Raw genomic sequence first — 24,598 nt, 5'->3', positions numbered from 1 at the left:
ACTTACTTCCTATATACCCACTGAGAAAGAAAAAGCATATCAGTTGTACATGTGAAATCGTATAAAACCTTTACATATTAGCTATATCATTAAACATTTTCTGATGTGTGTGAACTGTTTTAATTAGCATTTAACTAATTTTTAAATTGTTAATAATTGAAATTTGATTTAATCTCAGTTTAATTTTCATACTTCCCATTAATAGGTATTTAGAACATTTTTCAGATGACTATAGATCTTTTTGATTTCCTGTTATGAAAACTGAATGTTTATATTCTTTGGCCAATTATCAATTGGGGATGGCTCTGATTTTTCTAAATTTGATTCAGTTCCCTATGTAGTTGAGAAATGTGGCTTTTATCATAGAAAATTCATATAAAATTTTTTGATATTCTTTTATTATCTATAGTGCTTTTTTAGTAAAATGTAATTTCTCTTATGATTTCTTTTAATTAGGTCTCTACTTTTGTTTTATCTGAGATCATGATTGTCACTCCTGCCATTGTTTTTTGTTTTTTCTTAAATTAAACTTCGGCTGAAGTATTATTTTAACTCTATATGTGTCTTTTTGTTTCAGGTGTATCTCTTGTAAACTACATATTTTTGGATTCTCATTTTTAATCCATTCTTTTATCCCTTTCTTTTTATGAGTAAGCTTAGCCCATTCATGTATACATTTAAGATTACTATTTATTTCCTCTCTTTTTTCTTTTTCTTCTTTTTATCTTTTTCTCCTTTTATCTTCTCCTTTCTCAAGTCTTTTTTTTTTTTTTTTTCTGCTGACTCTCTTAATACACCCTTTCTTTTATTATCCCTACCTGCCCCAGCCCTCATTTCTTATCCTCTACCTCTTTTATTTTCCTATTGGGTAAGATTTTTATTCTCAAATGGGTGTATGATTGTATATCTGTCTCTCTATCTTTGTAAACAGATATATTTTCCTCTTTGAACCAATTTTGATGAGAGGGAGGTTCAAGCATTGCTTGTCTACCCCACCCCCCATTTTCCTTTTTATTATAGAAGCTCTACCTTATGTGCCTGGTTTATGTGAGGAATTTCTTCCATTCTGCCTCTCTTCCCTGTGCTTACCAGTGCTTCTCTTTTTCTCACACTTTTTTGGTGGTAGGAATCATCTTAATATAATCCATTAATACTCATACCATCTATCTCTGTTGACTACATTTAACAGCCCTACTAAAGATAAAATTCTTGGAAGTTACTTATAGTTACATATAAGAATGTAAAAGGCTTAACTTTGTTAAGTACCCCATGGGAACTCTTTCATGTTTACTTTTTCATGCTTCATGTATACATAGACTTTTTGTGAGTCTTCTTTTGGATATCATATTTTCTTTTCAGTTCTGGTCTTTTCATCAGGAATGCTTGAATGTACCCTGTTTTATTAAATGTATATTTTATCCCCTGAAGGATTACACTCACCTTTGTTAGCTACATAATTCTTGGTTGTAATGCTAACATTTGCTTTCCAAATAACTTATTTCAAACCCTCTGCTCCTTTAATGGGCAAACTGCTAAAGCTTAATGAGGAAACTGAGGAAGTCAAACCCATATGTTTCCGCCTTTAAGTCGCAGCTCTAGCCCACGTGAAAGAAAGTCTCTCCCCTCAAAAAAAATCATCATGTCATAATATAAAGCATTTTAACATGAACATAAGATGTTTTAATCATAAAGGTATGCACACATACAATTCAGCTGTTTTAGTTATGTGCATCTCTTTAGGACCTCATTTGAGGTTTTCCTGACAAAGATGGAGTGGTTTCCCATTTCATTTTCCAGCTCATTTTAAGAATGAGGAACTTGAAGCAAACAGAATTTTGTGACTTTTCCAGGGTCACACAGCTGGCAAAAGTCAGATTTGAACTCTGGCTTCCTTGACTCTGGTTCTGCAAGTTATCAGTGGTGTCATCCACTTGCCCTACACACATACATACACACAAACACATATGTATGTAGCTATATTTGTATGTGTGTATATGTATGTGCATGAATATGTGTGCATGCGTATATTATATATACATCATATGTGCTCCCTTTCTTCTTCTTTTGATTTTCTTCGATATAAACCTTGTAGTGATTCTACTTGGGCAAAAGATATTAGGTACAGTTAAATGACTTTTGAAACAAATTTCTTTCCAGACTGTCTAGACTTACCAGTTCAGAACTCTAGGATCCGTATATCATTGTACTTCTTTTCATACAGTCTCTCCAACATTATCATTTTCTCTTTTTTTTGTCCATTGCCATTCTAATTGATGACCAATGATTTTGAGGATTACTTCTTTGTAATATACTTTCACATCTGGTATTGCTAGATCCCCTTGGTTTCTACCCCCACATCCCTATTATTTCTCTTGACATTTTTGATCTTTTATCCCTCCAGATCATTTTCATAGTTGTTTTTTTTTCTAGGTTTGTAAAGTAATCCTTCAGTAGTTTGATTGGTATGGCACTTAGATAGTATTGTTATTTTTTAATATTGTCTTTATGTATGAATAATTAGGTTTTCTCTAATAGTTTAGTTCTATCTTTATTTTAATAGTGTATTTTAATATTCTAATACTTCCTTTATGAACTTTGATAAATGCTTAAATCTTTATGTATTCTGTAATTATTTTAAATGAATTTTTATTTTTTTTTTCCTGTTTAGTTTTATTGTTAATATGTGGAAATGGGGATGATATATGTGGACTTATTTTATGTACTCCAACTTTTCAGAAATTATTATTTTAATTATTCTTTAGTTTACTGTTTCAAATTTACATCCATCTGAGTGATAATTTTATTTTTTGCCTGCACTTTTTCATTTTCTTTTTCTTGTCTTTTTGCTATCGTTAACATTTCTAGCACTATGTTAAATAATAATGGTTATTCACCAAATTATTCTGTTCCTATGATACCATTGCTCTTTATTTTAAATTTTTGCATGTTTTCTTAAGAGCAGCATATTGTTGTCCTCTGTTTTATATGAATATCTTCATCCATTTTATATTCATTTTTGATAAGCTTTGATACTTTTTCTTCTCTTTGCTTCTCACCTTTTTTTTTTTTTTTTTTTTTTTTAATTAAAGTTTCTCATCCTTTTATTTCTTCTGTTGAGCCTCTCTTCAAAATCTTTCCCTTCTAAACTCAGTGGGTTGTTGTTGTTGTTGTTGTTGTTGTTGTGGTTGTGGTTGTTGTTGTTGTTGTTGTTGTTTTTTGCTTATAATTAATCCATTCCTCTGTCTTCTTTTTTATTCTCCCCTTTCCTGTCTTTCTACTTTCTCTTGCTTCTCTATTGAGTTCAGTATATTTCTGCACCAAATTCTTTGTGTATTTGTGTTTGTTCTTCTTTTTGCTTTAATTTTTGTCCTTAGCATTTACCACAATATTTAATATACAATAAGAGCTTAATAAGTCTTGTTGACTTGATGTGTATTTGTGTTTTCCACTTTCATTTGAACAGATAGAAGGAAATGATGTTCAGATGATTCCTGCTTTCATATTTACATAGACTTCTACTTGTGCACTCAGATTATGAATTCTATCACCTTTTCTTCCCTTTTTTTTTTTTTTTAAAGCCCTCTGTATTTTCTTTTTCCCCTTACCTTTTTTTCCTTTTCAGTGCACCAAAATTTAACAAAAATCATTTTGAGTTCCTTCATCTTATTTGACTCCTTCTAGGATCATGTATAACATAATAGTTTATATTATATCTATGCATATAGAAGATGGCTCCTCCCCATTAGAATGTACAGGTTTTGTCCTTATAAAGTGTTTTCTGATTACTTATCTGTATTTACTTTTTTTATGGCTCTTTTTATTTCTGTGATTGTATTTCAAAGTTTTTATTCTGCTCTGACATTTTGTTCAGTAATGCAGAAAGTCTTAGTTTCATTAAAAGCTCATTTTCCCTTTGTAGAATTTTACTGTTTTGCTAGTTATTTTTTGTTGTAAGCCTATGTTTTCTTCCTTTTAAAATTCATATGCCATGATATCTCCTCTTTCATAATCACACCTGTTAAATCTTACATAAGCCTAACCATGATTCCTATACTCAAATTCTTTTTAGATGCTTATGGTATTTTTTCTTTGATCTTGAAACTCTTGATTTTGGCCATGACATTCCTGGATGTTTTCATTTTGATGTTTCTTTTTAGAGATGATTGGTAAATTCTGTTTTCATTTTGCTCTCTGGTTTAAGAGTTTGGGGGCAGTTCCTTCTATGATTTCTTGAAATCTTGATTTCTTGAAATAGAATGTTTAAGCTCTTCTTTTGGTCATGGTTTTCACATAATGATTCTTAGATTTTCCTTCCTTTATTTTCCAGAAAAGTAGATTTTGATATGAGATAACCTTAAGCTATCTATTTTCAATCTTTTGAATTTGTTTTAATACTTTTTCTTAACTAATAGTATCATTATCTTGTATTTGATCTATGCTAATTTGCAAAGAGTGTGTTACTTGGGTAAGGTTTTATACTTCTTATGCTCAGCTGTTGATTCTCTTTCTAGTTTTTTCTTCAATAGCTCAGATTCTTTTTTTTTTTTCCAATTATTTTACATTATTTCTTCTAGGAATTCTAACTTATCTGATGGGTAAGCTATATTTTTCATTGAGGTTTTGCTAATAAGTGTTTTAGAGTTACTCTTTTGCATTGATATCTTGAATATCCTGGCATTACAATATAGCTGTTATTTAAATAATTGCCTTTTATTTTCAAAATACATACAGATAGTTTCTAACGTTCACCCTTGCAAAACCTTGTGTTCCAAATTTTTCTTCTTTTCTTCCCCCCATCCCTCTCTACAAGGCAGCAAGTAATCTAATATAGGTTAAATATGTACAGTTCTTCTAAGTATATTTCTACATTTATCATGCCACACAAGAAAAATCAGATCAAAAAAGAAACAAAAAATGAGAAAGAAAACAAAATGCAAACAAACAACAAAAAGAGTGAAAATACTATGTTGTGATCCACATTCAGTCCCCATAGTCCTCTCTCTGGATGCAGATGACTCTTTCCATCACAAGTCTATTAGAACTGGCCTGAATCACCTTGCTGTTGAAAAGAGCCAGGTCCATCACAGTTGATCATCACATAATCTTCTTGTTGCTATGTACACTGTTCTTTAGGTTCTACTCACTTTACTTAGCTTCAGTTCATATAAGTCTCTCCAGGCCTTTCTGAACATAATAGCATTTTGATCTTAAAACTTACCTGCTTGTGCTACTACTGGGCTTATACCCCAAAGAGATACTAAAGAAGGGAAAGGGGCCTGTATGTGCCAAAATGTTTGTGGCAGCCCTGTTTGTAGTGGCTAGAAGCTGGAAAATGAATGGATATCTATCAATTGGAGAATGGATGGGTAAATTGTGGTATAGGAATGTTATGGAATATTATTGTTCTGTAAGAAATGACCAGCAGGATGAATACAGAAAGGACTGGTGAGACTTACATGAACTGATGCTTAGTGAAATGAGCAAAACCAGGAGATCATTATACACTTCAACAACGATACTGTATGAGGATGTATTCTGATAGAAGTGGATTTCTTTGACAAAGAGAAGATCTAACTCAATTCTAACTGATCAATGACGGACAGAAGCAGCTACACCCAAAGAAAGAACACTGGGAAATGAATGTAAACTGTTTGCATTTTTGTTTTTCTTCCAGGGTTATTTCTACCTTTTGAATCCAGTTCTCCCTGTGCAACAAGAGAACTGTTCGGTTCTGTACACATACATTGTATCTAGGATATACTGCGACATATTTAACATATATAGGACTGCTTGCTATCTGGGGGAGGAGGTGGAGGGAGGGAGGGGAAAAATTGGAACAGAAGTGAGTGCAAGGGATAATGTTGTAAAAAATTACCCTGGCATGGATTCTGTTAATAAAAAGTTATTAAAAAAAAAAAAGAAAAGGCCTAGTATTGATATTGCTAAAAATAAGGGTTGCAAATTTATAAAATGAAACAACTTAATAAAATTTTGTAGATTTTTTATGAAAAACAAAACAAAACAAAAAAAACAAAAAAAAAGTTTACCTGCTTTTGGCATTTCAGTGTCTTGGCTGAGGCAGTGCTCCTCACCTAGTGGTTGTGTCTTAGATTTCCTTTTTTCTCAGAATCATGTTAGAAGAAGTTATTGTCTTCTGAAGTTATTGTCTTTAGTTTGCGATTCCCTTATTCCAGTATTGGAATGATGGAATTGTGACCTCTGAACCCTACAGATGAATATAATGGTGGAAGAGTTAGATTGTATTGTTTTTTCCTGTTCAACAATGTTGACTTGTCCCCTCACCTTTTAACATTTTATGTGCTATAAATACAGCTGCCATTTGATACATGTAATCTTCAACTTTCTCAGTTTCCTAATTAGGTTGATTTTCCTCTAATTAGGCAATATTATGAGATTCCTGAACTACTCTCTCCTGTGCACCTTGGATCTTATTATACTGGAATCAGGCCAACGATTGGTTTAGCTCACTGCATCTCAGTACTCCTTGAATCAAGTTTTCAATTTCTGCCCAATTACAGAAATTGAGGAGTGTCTCAGTTATACATAGTTTTTAATCAATCATTGATATTAGTAATAACTTTAAAATTATTGTTATCTGATCATATTTTGTTCAATATAAAAATTGAGGAGATAAGCAATATTGTGTAAATAATACAATTGGCTCATCATAGATTATACATGTTGAGCTAGAAGGCATTTTTTTTTCCTGAGGCAATTGGGGTTAACTGACTTGCCCAGGTTCACACATCTAGGAAGTGTCAAGTATCTGAGATCAGATTTGAACTCAATTCCTCCTGACTTCAGGGCTGGTACTCAATCCACTGTGCCACCTAGCTACCCCTGGAAGGCATTTTAAAAGAGAGTAATCTGAGGCTCTGAGAGATTCAATGAGTGTCCAAGATCACAGATTGTAATTAAAACTAAAATTTATTTTCAGGTAACAGTCCAGTATGAGGATGTTATAAAAAAATAGTTCATTTTTGTAGTACTTGAAAGTCTATAGGAAGTGCTATTTCCACCACACCTAACCACAATAACAAACAGAATGTAGTCAAGTGATAATCATGGCAGCTTGACTACTTTTGTTTTATAATCTAATCTTAATAGGACCTAATATAGTGATATGTACTCATTCAATTAATAATTGGTTTGATATGCACTATGGAGAATTTTAATTGAGTCCTTACCATTCTAAATCTACATCATTTATAAATTTTCCTTGGTAATTATGGAGTTTTAAAATTTAACCAAGTTTATATTTATGAGCTTATTAGCTTTGTATTCTTTTTGAGTTTATGTCTTGGACATTCCAGGCATCATAACAGCTGATAATGAGAAGAGTGTATTTATTGCATTTTTTTCATTTAACTTCAAAAAACTTTTGTGCCTAATTCTTTTTTTATTCATACTTTTCACATATAATAATATTAGACATTCAGTGATTCCCCTGTCTCTAATTGTAGAAGAAAAGCTGAAGTCATGCTTGGACATGGATTGTTCTCATTGCTGGCTGAAAGGCTGATGCTTCAAACAAGTGTTATCACTATGACCACCTACAATGTTCTCTTTGAGGTACAAACACAAAATTCAGACTCAGTTTCTTAGAAGATGTTAGTATGAATTGGTTTGGATATTTTATACAATTTCAAGTTTAAAAAATCATCCACAAAACTAGAATGAAAATATTTAGAAATTTAACACATATTAAAGAGATTCAGATAAACCTGTTAAAGATGTCATCAATTATGTAATAATGATTTTATATAATTTGAAAAGATCATTTTTTAAAATTGAAAATAGTTCTGCCTTTTTTGCACTCATCAGGATTCTAACTTAATGTCCAAGCAAAATTAATTTAAAAATTTGGGGATTCTTTGTATTTAAATAATATTAAAAGATTGAAAAAAAAATGTAGACTACTTTATAATTTTTACAAAATGTTTTCCATTACTGTAAATACTTAACAGCCTTACATTTTATGGTATGCTTGAAAATTTAATGTTATAATTTTGTAATATCATTATGTTTACATATTGCTTTTTTTCTCATTGTTTTAGATTTTGATAGAACAAATTTGCACTCAGGTAATACACAAACAGCATCCTGATCCAGATTCATCAGTGAAGATACAAAATCCTCGTAAGCATTTTTTGTATATTTCAAATAAGTGGAATGACTTTTTCTTTTTTTTTTTTTTTTTTTAATTTGGTTTTATGGTTTCATCCTTGTGGCAACTCCCTTCACTGATAGCTTTGGAACGATGCTTGATGCCTCATGAGTTTAAGTGACTAGAGTGGAGACACACAGCTTGTAAAGATCAGAGGTTGAGCTTGAACTCAGGCTGTCCTGATTCTGGCTGACCTTTTATCTATTATACTGTCTTTTATCTTTAAAAAAAAAAAATCCATTTCTGCAATGTTAGTAGATAAGAATGAATTTTATTCAAAATTGATTATTTAGTAAGAACTTAGACATAACATAAATCATATAAAGAGAAAGCTTATATTCTTTATCTTTTGTTTTACATATAATTTGGTATTGATCTCAAATTGTAGGCAGAGTTTATAACACTTTTTAAGAGTTTTGTATGCAGGTTCTTTCCTTATTATATAGTTAGATGTCTAGCAGAGTCTTTCTTGCAGTCTTTGAAGGTCTCAGGCTGTATTTTATGTATTATGTAAATGCTTTAATTATAATTGTCAAAGGAAGAATATAAATTTTGGAATGGAAAAATATTTATCCTCTTCTTTGTTTAAGAGGCTTTTGGCTTTTACAATTCTTAATAAGTTGTACAAAATACAAATTTCTCTTCCTGTATTTTATATGAAATTAGTTCGGTACTGCCATTGAATTCTTCTCACTAGTTTCTGTAAGGTGAATTTTAGTATAATAAATTATTTATATTAACTCTGAAGTTTTATTTTCCCTAGTCATAAGGTGAAAAAATTTTTTTCTTTGAACTGAGAGGAAAGGAAGAAAAACCTTTGAAATTATTTGAATAGGTACTTTCATTTTATAGTTACAGGAATGATAGAAATAATTATTTTGAAACTTAAAAAATATATTATCTTAAACTTTAGAAGATTGTAACTTGAAAAAAATTAGAGCGTATAAGAGGAAAAATTACAATATATAAATATATGTAGGAAGCCACATTATAAATGTTGCAACTCTATTATTTTAAATTTTCTATTTTTCTTTTGTGAAGAATCTTATTTTATTATTTAATAGTTCTCAAACAGTTTGTAAAAAAATGACTTCTTTATGTAATTTTTGGATTTGTAAGAAAGGAAAAAACTTTGACTTTTAGAAAAAATCAATATGTGCCTATTTAATTTTGAATTTGAAACTTCTAATTTTTTTGTTGTATGTTAATGCATTTTTCTAATCTGAGGTCAGAAAATGCTATCAACTTAATACAAAGGATATTATAGTATTACAATAGAATTGAGTGTGTCTGGGTGTATGTGCATATTTAAAAGGATGGATAGAGTTTATATTTCCTTTGGGATTTTGTTTCAAGCTTTACTTTTTCAGTTATAAAAGAGAAGCTTGACAGATTTTAAAAACTTGTGATAATAATGAAAAGAGTATAGAGTAGGAATCAGAAAATGTTATACTGAGGGAAGGCAAGATGGTTTTTGCCTTTCTCTTGATTACTTGAATGCTGATATAGGCATCTTGGCCCTGGTTTTCATGTTTATTTTAGAGTTTACTTCATCCATCCACATTATTTAAAAATTCCAGAACTTAATCCTGGAAGGGTCTTATAAATTTAAAAGTTTGTTTTATATTTAATTAACATTTGTATGTAATGTAGATTTTGGGACTCATACAAATATTTATTATCATTTAAATTCAAATGGATCTAAAACAATTTTAGTTCAAATTTCCAAAGATTCTCTTATATTCTTGAAAGTTCAGAAAGTAAAATTGAGTAATTTCTTCTTATTATCACTAGCTTTTAAAAGAAGTAAATAGTGTTATCAAAGATTGCATTTAACATAATTTATTTTAGGGACACCCAATTAATATGAAATTTCAAACAGAACAGTTCTTTATTGTTGCCTTTTTGTTGTTGTTGTTGAATTTTTGGTTTTTATTTATTTATGAATTGTCTTGCAGAGGTACTAAAAGTTATTGCTACTCTGCTGCGTAATTCTCCCCAGTGTCCAGAGAGCATGGAGGTTCGAAGAGCCTTTCTTTCTGACATGATTAAACTTTTTAATAACAGCAGAGAAAACCGAAGGTAAGCAGAAATAAACAGAATATGCTTATTGTAGTAAAATGAATTTCAGTAACTTTCTATGAGACTAATCTAGCAAAAAAAAAGGTTTATTAAAGTAATAGTGAATATGTTTCATTAATGGTTTTCAGATTGTTGGAAACTACTAAATGAGAGTATTTAATGTTAAGCTAGTAACTATTTTGGATGCATGTGCACTGAAGATCCTTTATTTTAGAATCATTTTAATTTTTTAGTATTTTATTTAAAGTGAACAATAATTCAGTGCGTTCTCACATTTTTTAGGAGCTTGCTGCAATGCTCTGTGTGGCAAGAATGGATGCTTTCACTTTGCTATTTTAATCCCAAGAATTCGGAGGAGCAGAAGATAACAGAGATGGTATATGCTATTTTTCGAATTCTCCTTTACCATGCAGTCAAATATGAGTGGGGTGGCTGGCGAGTATGGGTGGACACACTGTCAATCACACATTCAAAGGTGAGTGTTTTTTGTAGGAACTATTTTTTAATATTTTAAATATCATTTAAAATTTTGTCATATTTATGTAAAAGAAATTTAAGATATAATATAATAAGATATAAAAACCTTATCTAATATAAGGCTCTTCTTTCTGTGAAATGCATAACTAGAGAAGTTATTAAGTAGGTTTCCCAGTTGTGTTAAATTATCGCATTAGACTGGATCAGTTTAAACTTTAAATAACATGTATTTTACTCTGGTTTGTTTGTAAAATAAAAAGGAATTAATTTCATGTAGTTCCAATATGACAAGTGTTTGCCTTTCAGCTGTCTTAATAATGGAATGGGATTTCATAGGGGTTTAGGAAATGTCTTTTCCCTTGATTGTGCATTTCCATTTATTTTTTTTAATGGCTTGAAGCTTTTGAACACAAGGTGGCACACCTTATCTATTCAAAGAATAAAAAGAAACCCTTTTAGTTCAAGCCAAATAGTGGAACATGCAATGCCTCAAGCTGTTTTTGTAGTGTTCTCTGGATCCTAGATTTAAAACTACAAAGGACCTGAGAGATCATCTACTTCAAATGAAAAGGCATTTTATTAATTGAGACTTGAAGAAAAGAGATGACTTGTCTAAAATGCCACAGGTATTATGTAGTAGAGAAAGATTTGAATCTAGCTTCTCAGATTCTGAAGTCAGGGCTCTTTTCATTGAATTACATCTCCTTCTTTGCTCATTCTATTGTTAAAGACAAAAATTGGAGTGAATTAGATTAAAATTATTATTAAATTAAGGAAAATACTACTGTTATGTCATTTTCAAGTTTAGACAATGTTAGAAGACTGCATATTCATAATTTTAAAGTTTACTAGTATTTTTTTTTAAATTTTTGATTCTAGTATAAGGAATATGTCAGAAAAATCTCCGTTTTGTAAATTTTATTTGTTTATCCATTTACATTACTCTGGAGTTCCCTTACCATTCCAGTCTTCCTGTCCTATGTAGGACATATTCCTTTAGCATACATAGTAACTGTTAATCCTTTTCTTGTTTCCTGCATTGGAAGGAAAGAAAAAAATAAAAGATAAACATTTTTAAACAGTCCAAATGAGGAGAGTTACTTACCTTAGCAAGCCTGCACATGAATATGGTGCTATATCTGATGACAACTTGGATTAGTTTTGTTTCATTTAATAAAAAAATGATCTTTTTGAAATAAAAAATGTTTTTTTTTCCTAATCTACTTAAGAAGTGAATATAGAAGAGCTGTAATGAAAAGACTGCTCGTTTTTAACTCGTTTACTAAGGCAGTAAATACAGTTCCTTGTCTGTCCATGTCCCTTTTTCCTGTAGCTTTGACACAATCCTCACAATCTCAGATCTTGAATTGATAAATTTTTTGCATCACCAATTATGGTTCACTTGTGTCATTGAAAGGAGTCTTTCCTTGCCAAGGTTAACCCTCTATATTTGTACTCTTGATCCCATTTATTCTTTTTTCCCTTAGGAGTTTCAATCATACCCTTTCTTTTTAATCTTTCTTTGTTCACTGGTGCTTCTGCTTTTGAGAAACTTGCCCAAATATATTCTGGCCTTACAAAACATTGTTTTCATCCTCTCCTCTGCTCAGCTCCTCAGGTAGTCATCATATAATGCTCTTCACATTCACTGCCAGCCTTCTAGAAAAAGCTACCTTTCCACTTGACCTCATTTCTTACATCTCATTAATTTCTCAACTCCTTGCAGTTTGGATTCCATTTCATTCCTGAACAGAAACTATATTCCTCAAGGTCACCAGCAGTGATTGGTAAGCCCATCTGCTGGTGTCTGTCTGCACTACTTTGTTGCTATCACTTTCTTTTTTCCCCTCTCTGCCTCCCTCCTTCCCTTCCTTCCTTCCTTGTTAGTCATTTGCTCAGGGTCACACAGCTAGTAGGTGTCAAATGTCTGAGGTCAGATTTGAATTTAGAGCCTCTGCTCAGTGCTCTGCTCTGTTCTGCTGAGCTGCCCTTAGTATCACTTTCAAACTAGGTTAAGTTTTCCATCATGGCCCATTGCAGTTCACAAGGATCCCTTGATCCCTGCATCATCCTCTTATTTGAGAAATTTACAGGAGAAATAGCTCTGGTTGTTAGTGCTACTCTTCAGTATTCTTAGAGTAGTTATGGATTAAGAAGGAAGTTAGATTTACTAAGATCCGGTAACTCCAAGGTGTGTGTACAGGGAGGTCATAACAACCTAATCCCTTCATTATCTGCCTCTTCCCTGCAACATTAGGTTTGTTTCATTAGTAGAGAGCAGGATCTGGATCCTGTACTCTTTTGTTGGCCAGTAGTTCATTCTCTATCCCTGCTTTGGGGGATTCATTTGTTATTAGTTTTTGGTCATTTCTTCTTTATTAAGAGTGGGAAAGAGATGGACTGTCCTAACCCCATTTTAGCTTCTATTTAAGTTTCCATATTTAGCTAAAAGTTTGTTGTAAAATTTCCATGTGAGAATGACCATTCTGTTAGCATCCTTTAACCTTTCTGAGGTGTTTCTAGTAATTATCCTGAATAAAACTGCTTATTTTACTCACTTCCAACCTCTGTGATTATTGCTTCCTAAATGCCTAATGGGAGTTTCCTTTTACTTATCAGACTTCTGGTACTCTGTCCCCACCTTCTTAACTTCTTCAGTAGAGCTAATGGGATTTGAACTGTTGAATATCTCCAAACAAATACAATGTATTATAATGCTTTAGAGTGAAAGTTGTGATTGTGATTGTTTTGTTTTGGTTGGAATATAGGTGAGAGTTTGTCAACTATTGGGACATTTAGCCCTTAGGAAACCCTAGCAATATTTTGTACCTTTAACATTTCAGAAATTTTGAATTTTGTTTGCAAATATCCTCCATTTCCGGAATATTGTGTTCTCCCTCACTTCCACCCCCTTCTTAATCATCATTCAGTGATTGGTCCTATTTTGATAAGACAACTTAGCTAGGTGTGTGTTATTGTTGGAGTCCTTCCAACTTAGATCTTGTCATAATTTATACTGTTGATAAAAGCTTTTGAGATCCTAGCTTCAACTCCATGCCTCAAAGAGAACTTATTTGGAAGGCTTTGTTTCAAATTGATGTATGTTTATGTGCTAGTCATTAGAAATATAGATACAAAGCTAAAGTAATGTCAACCTTTAAGGAATTTTTTGTTGGGAGAGAACATTTATTCAAATAACAGTGCAAAATATACATAAAACATTTTTGTCAATGGTTGTTGGGTGGAATTAGCAATAGAAGCTGTGAAAGATAATGTGTGGGAGGTAGCATCTGAAATGTCTTTAGAGAGCCTAAAAGTCTAAGATATGGAGGTGACAAAGAAAAGCATTTACAGCTCATGTAATACTTACAAGAGACATGGCATATTAACTGGTTTAGCTAGACTATGGAAATAACATGTAGTCAGTCTGGAAGGTGAGGTTGGAATTGGATTGTGAAGATTTTTAAATACCAAACAAAAAAAGTTTTGTATATATGACAGTATATATGTGAAGTCTTCCCCCAAATGAGAATCTATAGTCTGGAAAATTGTACCAAAAAGGGATATGATTAAAATTTTTAAAACCATGAAAAAGGAAAAAGACTAATAATTCAGCTAATTATTAAAAATCCAAATTTTAATCTCTTTGAACACTGTACTAGGATATCCTAATATTGTTATACTGCCAAGAAGTTTAGACAAAAGTAGTGACCTTTTCATCCATTTATTCTCAGATGTCATTATTCTATTTGTCACTTTTCTTACCATTCTTATTTTTCCATACTCAATTCTAACCCTAGTTCAAATTCTTATTAAAAGGGTCTCTGTAATATTTTAATTGGTCTTTTTCTTTTCCCATTCCGCTATAGCCATATACTATTTGTTAGATAAAAAGCAAAAACAAAAACAAAATGTTGCAAAGCCTTGATTGGCTTGAGTATTGATTGCAGGATGAATTTTATGCTCATTTTGTCATTTAAAGTTTTTCATAAGTCTCCCTTGAAATCTTTCAATATAACTTTAAGTTCCATGACTTCTCTTTATGAACTCTTTATGAACTTCCTGATGCTCAGGAGTAAGGCTGGACAATGTATTGTGACTGTTCTATTCTCTTTCTTTGCCTCATTCCTACAAATCCAAGTCCTCTACTATATACTTATGGCTTTCTTTTGCTGTTTAGAATGTATTAATAATAAATACCTTAGTATGTTTATTATTCTAAATTTAGCATTATTCATCAACTAATCATGAATTGATCTGATACTTCTTGGGGATTTTGTTTTGTTAATTAATGTTTAAAAAAACTTTTAATGTACATGTGCTATTTGTATATAGTGTGTATGTGTGTGTGTGTATCTTGTCCTTGTAACTACATTTTGAGGGTAGCCATGTATTACGTTCCTCATATCCAATGGAAGAGTGCTGAGCATGTGGTAGATTCTGAGTAAATATTTGTTGAAAAGGAATATGTGAATTCAAAGTGCTAGGCAGTCATTGGTAGTGCTTTTCTTTGAGTTATTTCGCCTTATCTTAATTGTGGAATTGAATTTGCATGTGTTACTAGCAAGAATCAGCTATAAAAGGAAGGAAGTAGCTATAAAAAGTTCTTTTAAATTGCTTTGCTCTGATTGGCTTTCACTCGTATAATTGTCATGATCACAATATTACAAAAGCCTTTTTCTTTTTCTGAAATAAGCATGTTCAGGATGAAGATATTCCTGGAACATAGAAACATTGAAACTCCATGACCTTGGAATGAATATTAATGAAATTTCTTAAAATCACAGTTTCTTATGTATTTTTGAGTGAAAAGTCAAAGAAATGTTAGTACTAAATAACTAACTAAAAATAATATAAAATTTGGAAAAATATTGTAAAACTGGATTAAAAGAATATAAATTTAGTCCTTTTTTATGATTAAGGAAGGGAAATAATTGAAAAGAAAAACAAAACTGTGGAAAGTTGGAGCCTTATGCTTATTTACCTAAATTTCAGCTTATCCAGTATTTCAGGCACCTACTATGTTTTTAGTTAACCTGAAATAACAATTGAAATTATGTATATACTGTAGTTTTGTTCATCTAGTTTATATTTTATTCCACTGATTTATAGCACTAAACTACTAATTAATTTGAAAAGAAAACATTTGTGAAGGCGCTATGTACTACATACTAAAAACCAATTTTTATGACTTTTATAAGACTGTACCAAAGATGATTTAATAATACGGGTAAGAAGGTTAAATAACATGAAGTAATTTGTGGTATTTGTTACTGTTAATGGTAGTTTCTTGCTTAAGTGGAAAGAAAATTTTGTCTTTTTTCTCCTATATTACAAAATAATATCAAAGACTATAATTGGTTATTTGGAAGGGATATGAGTACTTAGGTTGTATTATGTGCATTCCCTTCCATGCTTTTTAATATGTTTCTTTCAATTCATGTTTTTTAAAAAAACTATTCTTGTGTCAATATATATGGATTAATTTGAATTCAATTGCAAGTTTAGCATCTTTAAGCCAAAATACATTGATGACTAGATAACTTTTTGCTACGTTAAAAATATAAACATGAATATATGCAGTTCAAGGCTTTATATAAGAATATTAATTTATTGGCCACATAACACACATGCAGAATTAGATGAATAATTTATAGTATGATGTTTAGATGCTAAATGAATAATTGGACCCCAGGTTTTTTTATTTTTATTTTTGTTGTGAGTTTTTTTTTTTATTATGAATGTAAACATTTTAAGGGCTTTTTTATACTCTCATATACAATTCTATGTGATGGATACTTATTTTTTCCTTTTTTTTTTTTTTTCCCAGCCATTTGGTATCCCAATACAACTAATTTACAACACAGTTCTTTGATAAAAAACTAGTATATAAAGAACTAGTGTTGTAGAATTGTATAGCTTTTGCAGAGCTACACATCAAGATACATGCAGCTGCTATAAAAAGCCAAAGAAACTCAATTGCAATTTTATTGTCCAGTTTGATAGATTTCCTGCCACCTTTGTAGCAGGAAAGCTGTTTGTCACTGTAACCCTCTCCACCAACAGCTGCACTACTCTTTATAAGTAGTAATAGGGCTCTTCTAGCATAATTGTACTACATTAGTTACTTTGGTCTTAAGTGTAACTTTTACAAATTTGATTTTTATTGTCTTGCCAGTTATATTATTTTCTCATTATTTTCGTGTATTTTTTCAACATTGGATAGTAACCAAGATAATTTTTTGTTGTATCAGCTAATTTTACTAAAATGTTTTATTAAATATATAAACTTATTTATGGCTAATGAAAATTATAGCATTTTTTCAAATGTATTGAACTTATTAAAGTGTTCAGCAGCAGATTTTTGCTGAATAAATATATGAATGAAGTATATATGAAAATTTAATGCCTATAGACTCATACTATGCTTAAATATTGGGAACAAGGAAAAATATGGTCAATAACCTTTGACTCTTAATATACTCAAAACTTAAATTTTTTATATACTTAAAATTTATTAGTCTACAAGAAGTAGAATTAGGTAAAATATATAATCATTTTGTACTCTCCAAAATAATCAGAAGTCTTTGTTAATGATTCCAATCAGCTTAAAAATACAATGTTCAGTCATCATGTGCAGTAAGAAAATTTTAAATAGGAAATTATTAATGTTTAGCAAGCAATTTAAAAAAAACTTTGCTTTTGAATATATAGGTTGGCAAATAGTCTAATAAAGACAAAAAAAAGAACCATGTCCCTTAGGCATAACAGTAATAGCAGTTACATGCTAAAATTTTGTTTATAAAAACCTAATAATTAACTTTGTTCTTTACCAAGCAAAAACTTCTTCCTTTTTAAATTCTTCTACAGTATTAAAAAATAATTTGGTTTGTGTAAACAATTTATATATAAAATGTATAACAATGTTTGAAGTTTTCTTTTTTTTTAAAGGAGCAAAATTAGATAAAATTTAACTTTCTTTGTTTTTGCTTGAATAGAATCACTTAAGGTAAAAGCTACATAATTGTAAGCACAGGTTATAAACTCAAGTGATAACTGCGTGTTTTAACCAGTCTTATAAGTGAAATCAAACTTGGATCTGCTGAGCATACATACTGCAGGTGCAGAAGTTGGAGTACTTATTGACTGAGGTGATAGTTTTATGGTAAAAGGAGGTGTTGAGGGCAGGATTTACATTTATTTATATATTTTAATACATTTTCTAATATCATCATGTACTACAATCAGAAAAGGAGAGTTAAAAAAAAAGTATTATTTTAAATAGTTTAAAGCTTCTGTTTGTTTAAATTCTATTTTTGCCAGTTGGTAATAAGGGAATATTGATCAAAACATGTTAACAAAGAAACCTCTTTTCACATCTTGACCTAAAACAGTGGATGAATATTGGAAAAAATTTAGGCATTATTTACTAGACCCTTTTAGCTCTAAAATTATGTGCTTTTGTTGTAATTATATTAAAGTATTTAAAATTCTAAGAGGAAGTGCTTTTGTAGTTGACATATTTGCTCTTTCTCTGATTTCTATCAAACTTTATTTATGAGGCAGAATGGAAGGAACCTACAAATGGGATTGTATGACCTGATTTATGTTCTGGCTCTTTCATTTACTGGTTTTGTAAGTTGGGGTAGCTCAACCTCTCAAAATTTGTTCTCTTATCTGTAAAATGAGAATAATAATGATTCTACCATTTATCTCACAACTGTTAAGAAGATAAAATATGGTAATGTAGGTAAAGAGTTTTGAAGTCCCAATTAATGAAGTTCAAATTTCTGTGGAACCTTACAGTTTCCAACAAAGCTTATGTGTATCATTTCATTTAACTTGCACAGCAACTTTGTAATGTAGGCAATGTTCATTATTATCCTTTTTTATAGGTGAGATTTGAGGTACAAAATGAAGTTCTTAGAATCATAGTTCCTAAGTGACAACTAGTATTGGAACCTGCATCTTCTGACTCTAGATCCAATTTTGTTTCCTCTATGTAATAAAGTTTTTATTTTTAAAATGTTGTTTATGGAGTGTTGACTTTGATTGGCAGGCCTTACCTTGCTTTTGTGAAGTGCTGCTAGGTATTTAACTCAAATTAACTATCATCAGCAGATCTGTTTGGATCTAACACTATTTTATCTGGGTTCTACATCATCATGGTAGCACATTGCCTATTATTGATGTTGCTCAGCTTGATCCAGTCCAAGACCAAAAGCTTCTATAACTTGCCTTCTACTTTCTGAACTCAGCTTCTCAGGTATCAGGTCTCCTTGCTTCCCAAGATTCACTGCAGTCTCCAACAACTAGCTACTTTTCTCAAGGTTGGTTTCAAGGACAAAAGACTCGGAGCATAAAGCTCTTTTTGCCAGGGTGTGTCATTAACATCAAGTCCTATCCTCCTTCCTTAACATTTGGAAGAAAGAGAATTTAGATATTCCTTTACCATTTATTTATAAGATTCTTAAATGAGTGAGGCTCAGGAAAAAGGTGGCTTTCACATTGGCAAACTTCTTTCTTTTATTCTTCCAGCCCTAGTGACACAGAATCTTCAAGTATATAACAAAAATTACTACACTACTCCTCGGCACCATTCTTGTTTTCTCATCCCCATCTGTTCAGCCCTTAACATGTTCTAATTCAGCTTTACTTTTTTCTTTTCATGCACCTGTCTTTTTTTTTTTTTTTTTTTTTAAACAGAGGCAATTGGGATAAAGTGACTTGCCCAGGGTCACACAGCCAGGAAGTGCTAAGTGTCTGAGGCTGTTTTGAACTCGGGTCCTCCTGACTTCAGGGCTGGTACTCTATCCACTGCACCACCAACTGCACCTGTCTTTTGACACTCATGGAAATCTTTTGAAGTTCATTCAATCCATATCCGTATCTATATCATCTCACAATTCATATCCTGGTAGCCATTATATATAGCCTCAGTGATATTAAGGCTCTTTTCTCAATGAGCACAAGCTCAGCCTCTTCCTTTCAACTCTTAATTTCTCATTTTTCTTTAGGACTTCAACATGTTTTTGTTTCCTCAAACATCCTGACTTCCTTTTCCAATCTTGATCCTTCAATATTAGACTATCCTCTACTCTTGGACCTTTTGATCATGTTAATTTCCTGCTAAATTCTAACCCTGAATTACTCCCATTATCTCTCTTCTCTATTCTGATTCAAATGCTGATGTACAAGACTGGAAAAATTCACATGACTCTACTGACTGGGTGCATTCCCAATTCTTTTTTTTTAAGCTAGTCTCAACTGGGTCCTCAATTCAGTAAAGTAGTCTTTTTAATTGTCCCTAATTTTTTTCTCTATTATTATTTATTGTATTATTATTACCATATTATCTCCCATAGCAAATCTTTTAAACTTTTTTTACTTTAAGGCTCCTATGTCATCCCTTTTATATAATTAGTTTAGTATCCTACCCATTTACCCTAAGTTCTTTCTTTTCCCCCTACTTTGTATCCTATAACTCCTTAATAATATATTTCCCATTTATTTCTCCTTTATTCTAGTCACAGTTGAAGTACTTTTCTTGTCAGGTTTAACTCTTGTTTCTATAATCCCATTTCCATAAGATTGTGCCCATAATCATTGTTTTAATCTTCAGTCTTTCTCTTTTGACTGATGCTTAGAACATTCTTGGGTTTTCCCCATCCTTAAAGAAACTCACCTGATCCTACCATCCTTCAAGCTATCATACCAATTCCTAGAAAACATTGTCTCTAGTGGTTGCCTTATACTTATATATATACTTATATACACTCTACTACTTCTTCCCTCCTTCCCTTCCTCCCTCCCTCCCCTAGTATAGGACTATACCTGACACATATTAAAATAATAAGTGATTCTTGATTGACTATCTTATATGTGTATATATAATATGTGTATATTATATATTCTGTCTTTTATTCCTCAGAAATTAACTGTTTTTGAAAGAGGGAGGCAGTTGAGGTTAAGTAATTTGCCCAAAGTCACATTGCTGTTAACTGTTAAGTGTCTGAAGTTGGATTTAAATTCAGGTCCTTCTGACTCCAAAGCTAGTACTCTATCCACTGTGTCATCTAGTTTCCCCAGTGTTATAGTCCTAACATCTTGTATAATAATGTCTGATATTTCTTTTTGCTTTCTACAGACCTTTAGTCATATTAGTTCAGATGGTTAAAAATAGCTTTATGATTAAAACAAATAATGAGTAATTATTAGTCTTACATAACCACTATTTTTATGTTAAAAGGACCTATGATGGATAAATGCATTTTCTTTTCCAGAACCAACTTATCTTAAAAGCCAAAAAAAAGAAACAATTTTTTGGAAGCAAAATGTTGCTTTACATCTAGAATAGGTTTGTTGAATTGGTGAAAATCTGATGTCTGCATATGATGAAAATATAATAAAATGACCTTATTCCATACTGTTTGTTAATCATTTGTTTTCTGCTTATTAGGAAAGGTGAATTGTCAAGTTAAGTTAAAATTAATGGCAGAAAGAGTGCTTGTAATTATTAGCTCATATGTGTCCTTAACTAGTAGTATATAGAAGTACTCACTACACATTTCAAAGGGCTATTGATTAGATGTCAAATAACTAAGATGAATGGCTAGCCTTTTAGCTGGGTAATTTAGAACAATATCTGGTAATTAATTGTATATTATCAGTTTTACAGTTACAAATGCAAATGTCTTAAGAAAAAGAAACACATTGTAAGGAATCCTAGAATCATTCAGCTGTCATTAAGCTTTAGATCTAATGTAAGAAGTTAATGGGAAACTCAAAGAAAAAATCTATCATGTGGCAGAATTTGTAGATCACTTCAAAGATTTGACTTCATGAAGTGTTGATTAAATGTAGTCCTTTTAAGAAGATAAAGTCACCCTAAAATAGGTATTGACTAGGTACATGAAGTTTAACATATGTAACAGTTTTCCTAATGTATAAGATATTTTGTAAAAATTTTTACTGGTGATTATTATACTTTGCACATAGAAAACAATTCATGTTATTTGCTTTCAGTATTTAGGTACATGTAAAAAATTGTAATTTTATTGGTATGGATAATCTTGCTATTACAGATGACCCTCATGAGGTCCTATGGCTGAAATTACTGCTTGGCAGCCAGTTTTTTAAATGTCTAATTCTCCACTTAAGTGGGAAGCTCTTCAGATAACAGAGAAAATCTATCATGAAATACTATACCTGATGTCATTTTAGTTAATTTGTACCTGTCAAAAGTTGAAGTTTAAGAATCTAAACTCAATATTATATCCTTGTGGATTTGATTTAGTGTTTTGGTGGAAGCCCATTCTAGATGCTACAAACCAATTCAGTATTGACTTTTCACAACTGTGTGCTAGAGTTAAAATGTAGAATTTGAAATGTTATGGCTGTGTGCATTTAAAAAACAGTTCATTGAGTGAGCAGACAAATACCCAAAACATTTCTCAATTTGGAAACAAACAACAGGAAATCTGTACTTTGTGTCATAATCAAGTATAATTTGAAGTTAGCGTTAATTAGTTTGTTAGTTTAAAAGACGTTAAGTGAAAAAGACTTATAATCATGGACTTTTTTAGATTTAAGATAAAATTTGTATTTATGTTGAGCAAACATTGAAGAAGACACCGTGGAAGAATGGTTCAGTATGTTATAACTTCATTTAGAGAGAGGATTTAAAAATGTCATTCTCCATGTGGTAGGCAGACCCTATAGCCCTTGTGTTCTCTGGAAGGAATCATACCTTGTCAGGCATGGAGCTCTTGCTATAACTTGGTATTCTTCATTCATTTTCTAAATCAGAGCCATGGGATAAGCAGGCCTGAGATCTTGTACAACTCATACTTCTAAGAAGAGAATTGCTGTAGCTTAGAGGTGGTTTATCATCATCAGGCCAAGGGTGGACAAAGCAAGTTGAAGCAAGTTTTATTGAGGGAGAGAGATTTACAAAACGTAGGTGAGATGCTGGGCATTGGGATGGTGTGAAGTGTAGGTTTTTATGTTGTCTTCTCTGGATTGAACAGGACTAGGACTGGGTAAAGGGTAACAGGCAATGCCGAGGTCAGGATTTTGGGAGAAAGACAAGGCTGGATTTCCCTCCTTCATCTGACCAGAAAGGGACTACAGCGCTCACTCTGCAAGTTATTCTGGTAAAAGAACTCAGGAGGTGGTGGGTGTTTTTGTTTGTTTTTATTTTTGTTTTTTTGCATTTCCCTGAGACTTCTTTAGAGGTTCAGGAACTTACTTTATTCATTATATCCTTATAGTCCTGAAAACCTATAATGTTATGTGATTTTAGAATTAGAAATAATGGAAGAGATTAATTAGTGCAACTCATTTTACATGTGAAAAGACTTGAGGCCCTGAGATGACAAGGAACTTATTTTCATTGTACACTTTTAATTATTTGGAATTCCAAAAATTTAATGTAATAATTTTTTTTTGTTTTTTAAAGGAGAGATAGGCCGACCTAAGTTCCTTTTTTTTTTAAGACAATAATAGTTATATGGATTTTCTCCCTTTCCCCCACATGCCAATTTTCTTGTGTCTAGTTATATAAAACCTTTTGTGAAGAGGATTTTAAAGATCGTTTAAAAAATTCTACATATATACTAACTGTAAAGGTGGGGTAGGGAGAACATTATAGGAAAGTATTGTTTTGGAGAAAGAAATGAGAAAGGCAAAAGGTGTGTGCATATATAGAAGCTGTATGGTTCTATATCATGGACACTTTCTTCAAAAAGTAAATTTTTAGCTATTGGACGCTGCAAAAACGAAATTACATCCAAAAAAAAAAAAAAAAGGAAAGTGACTGCATTTTAACAGATGGACAGTCTTTTGCTATGAGAATGGTCCTTAAGTCATAGCATAGTGTTTTGAAATATTATTTAGAAGTCATCTGAAAGAGGGGAAGATGACAAAGCGTGGTTAAAGGTGACTGAGAGGATATCATTTACCACCTACCTTTGATTCTGTTTCTTACATATGTACAAAGTTTTTATGAAGGTTGTCTAGGATAAGAATTGAGAACATTCTGGATGATGGTTTTAGTTGGGTATAAGCAGGCTTTCAGGAGTGCTGTTCAACAGTGAACCACATTTTTGTCATCTCTCACAAGGGAAAATACAGAGAGTGCACTATCTTAATGTGTTTATTATTCAAGTTAAGAAAAGCTTTTAGTACTGCTCTGTTATTACAAGGTGTCTTTATCCATCAATATTATTGCTGACTCTTTGGAAGATGAGAAATAACTTGGAAAATGAGAAAATATGAGAAATAACTCTTCAATGACTCTTTGATAATAAATAAAGGGTGAGGCACAATATGGATAGATTTATGCTCATTCAAATGTATTTTCCACTGTGATAGAGATATTCCAGCTCAGAATCTAGGTCAAGGAAAAATCCCATGTGAATGATGAGGTCCTCTATGTATTGCTATTTGCAGATGATATTATATTGATTGAAGCAATCCCCAGAGTATTGCAGAAGGCTTCCTGGAAGAGAACTGTATTCACTCAAAGTTTGGCTGGGTTCATTCATATGAGAAAGACTGAAGGATGAAGAGTGATTATTATCCAGATTTGAACTTAACCTTTGAATCAGCAACTTATAGAATTTGACCAACAATATGTATGTCTTGGATGGATGATATAGATGGACTGTGAATTGGATCTAGAGTCAAGAATGAGGAGGACAACAGGCTGGATTGATTTAATATTGATTATATATTATTTAATATATTTTCAGGATAAAAAAAGCAGGGAAAAAGCAGAAATGATCAATATATTGAAAAATATGAAAATATATCTAATGTGCAGTATTTGTGGACTTCTCACTTCTTCAC

At 31.5% G+C, this 24,598-nt stretch overlaps 1 protein-coding gene across 1 annotated transcript in view; it reads left to right on the top strand.

Annotated features, from left to right (window-relative positions):
• Window positions 1–24,598, top strand: part of LRBA (LPS responsive beige-like anchor protein) — a 745,582-nt gene that overhangs the window by 127,850 nt on the left and 593,134 nt on the right. The window contains exons 18-21 of the mRNA XM_051966352.1: window positions 7,485–7,593; window positions 8,079–8,160; window positions 10,147–10,270; window positions 10,553–10,745. Of these exons, the coding sequence (XP_051822312.1) occupies window positions 7,485–7,593; window positions 8,079–8,160; window positions 10,147–10,270; window positions 10,553–10,745 (508 nt within the window). The remainder of the gene's footprint in view (window positions 1–7,484; window positions 7,594–8,078; window positions 8,161–10,146; window positions 10,271–10,552; window positions 10,746–24,598) is intronic.

The sequence above is a fragment of the Antechinus flavipes genome, chromosome 6, assembly GCF_016432865.1.
Source record: "Antechinus flavipes isolate AdamAnt ecotype Samford, QLD, Australia chromosome 6, AdamAnt_v2, whole genome shotgun sequence".
NCBI lineage: Eukaryota > Metazoa > Chordata > Mammalia > Dasyuromorphia > Dasyuridae > Antechinus > Antechinus flavipes.
This window is presented reverse-complemented; position numbering and strand designations above follow the sequence as displayed.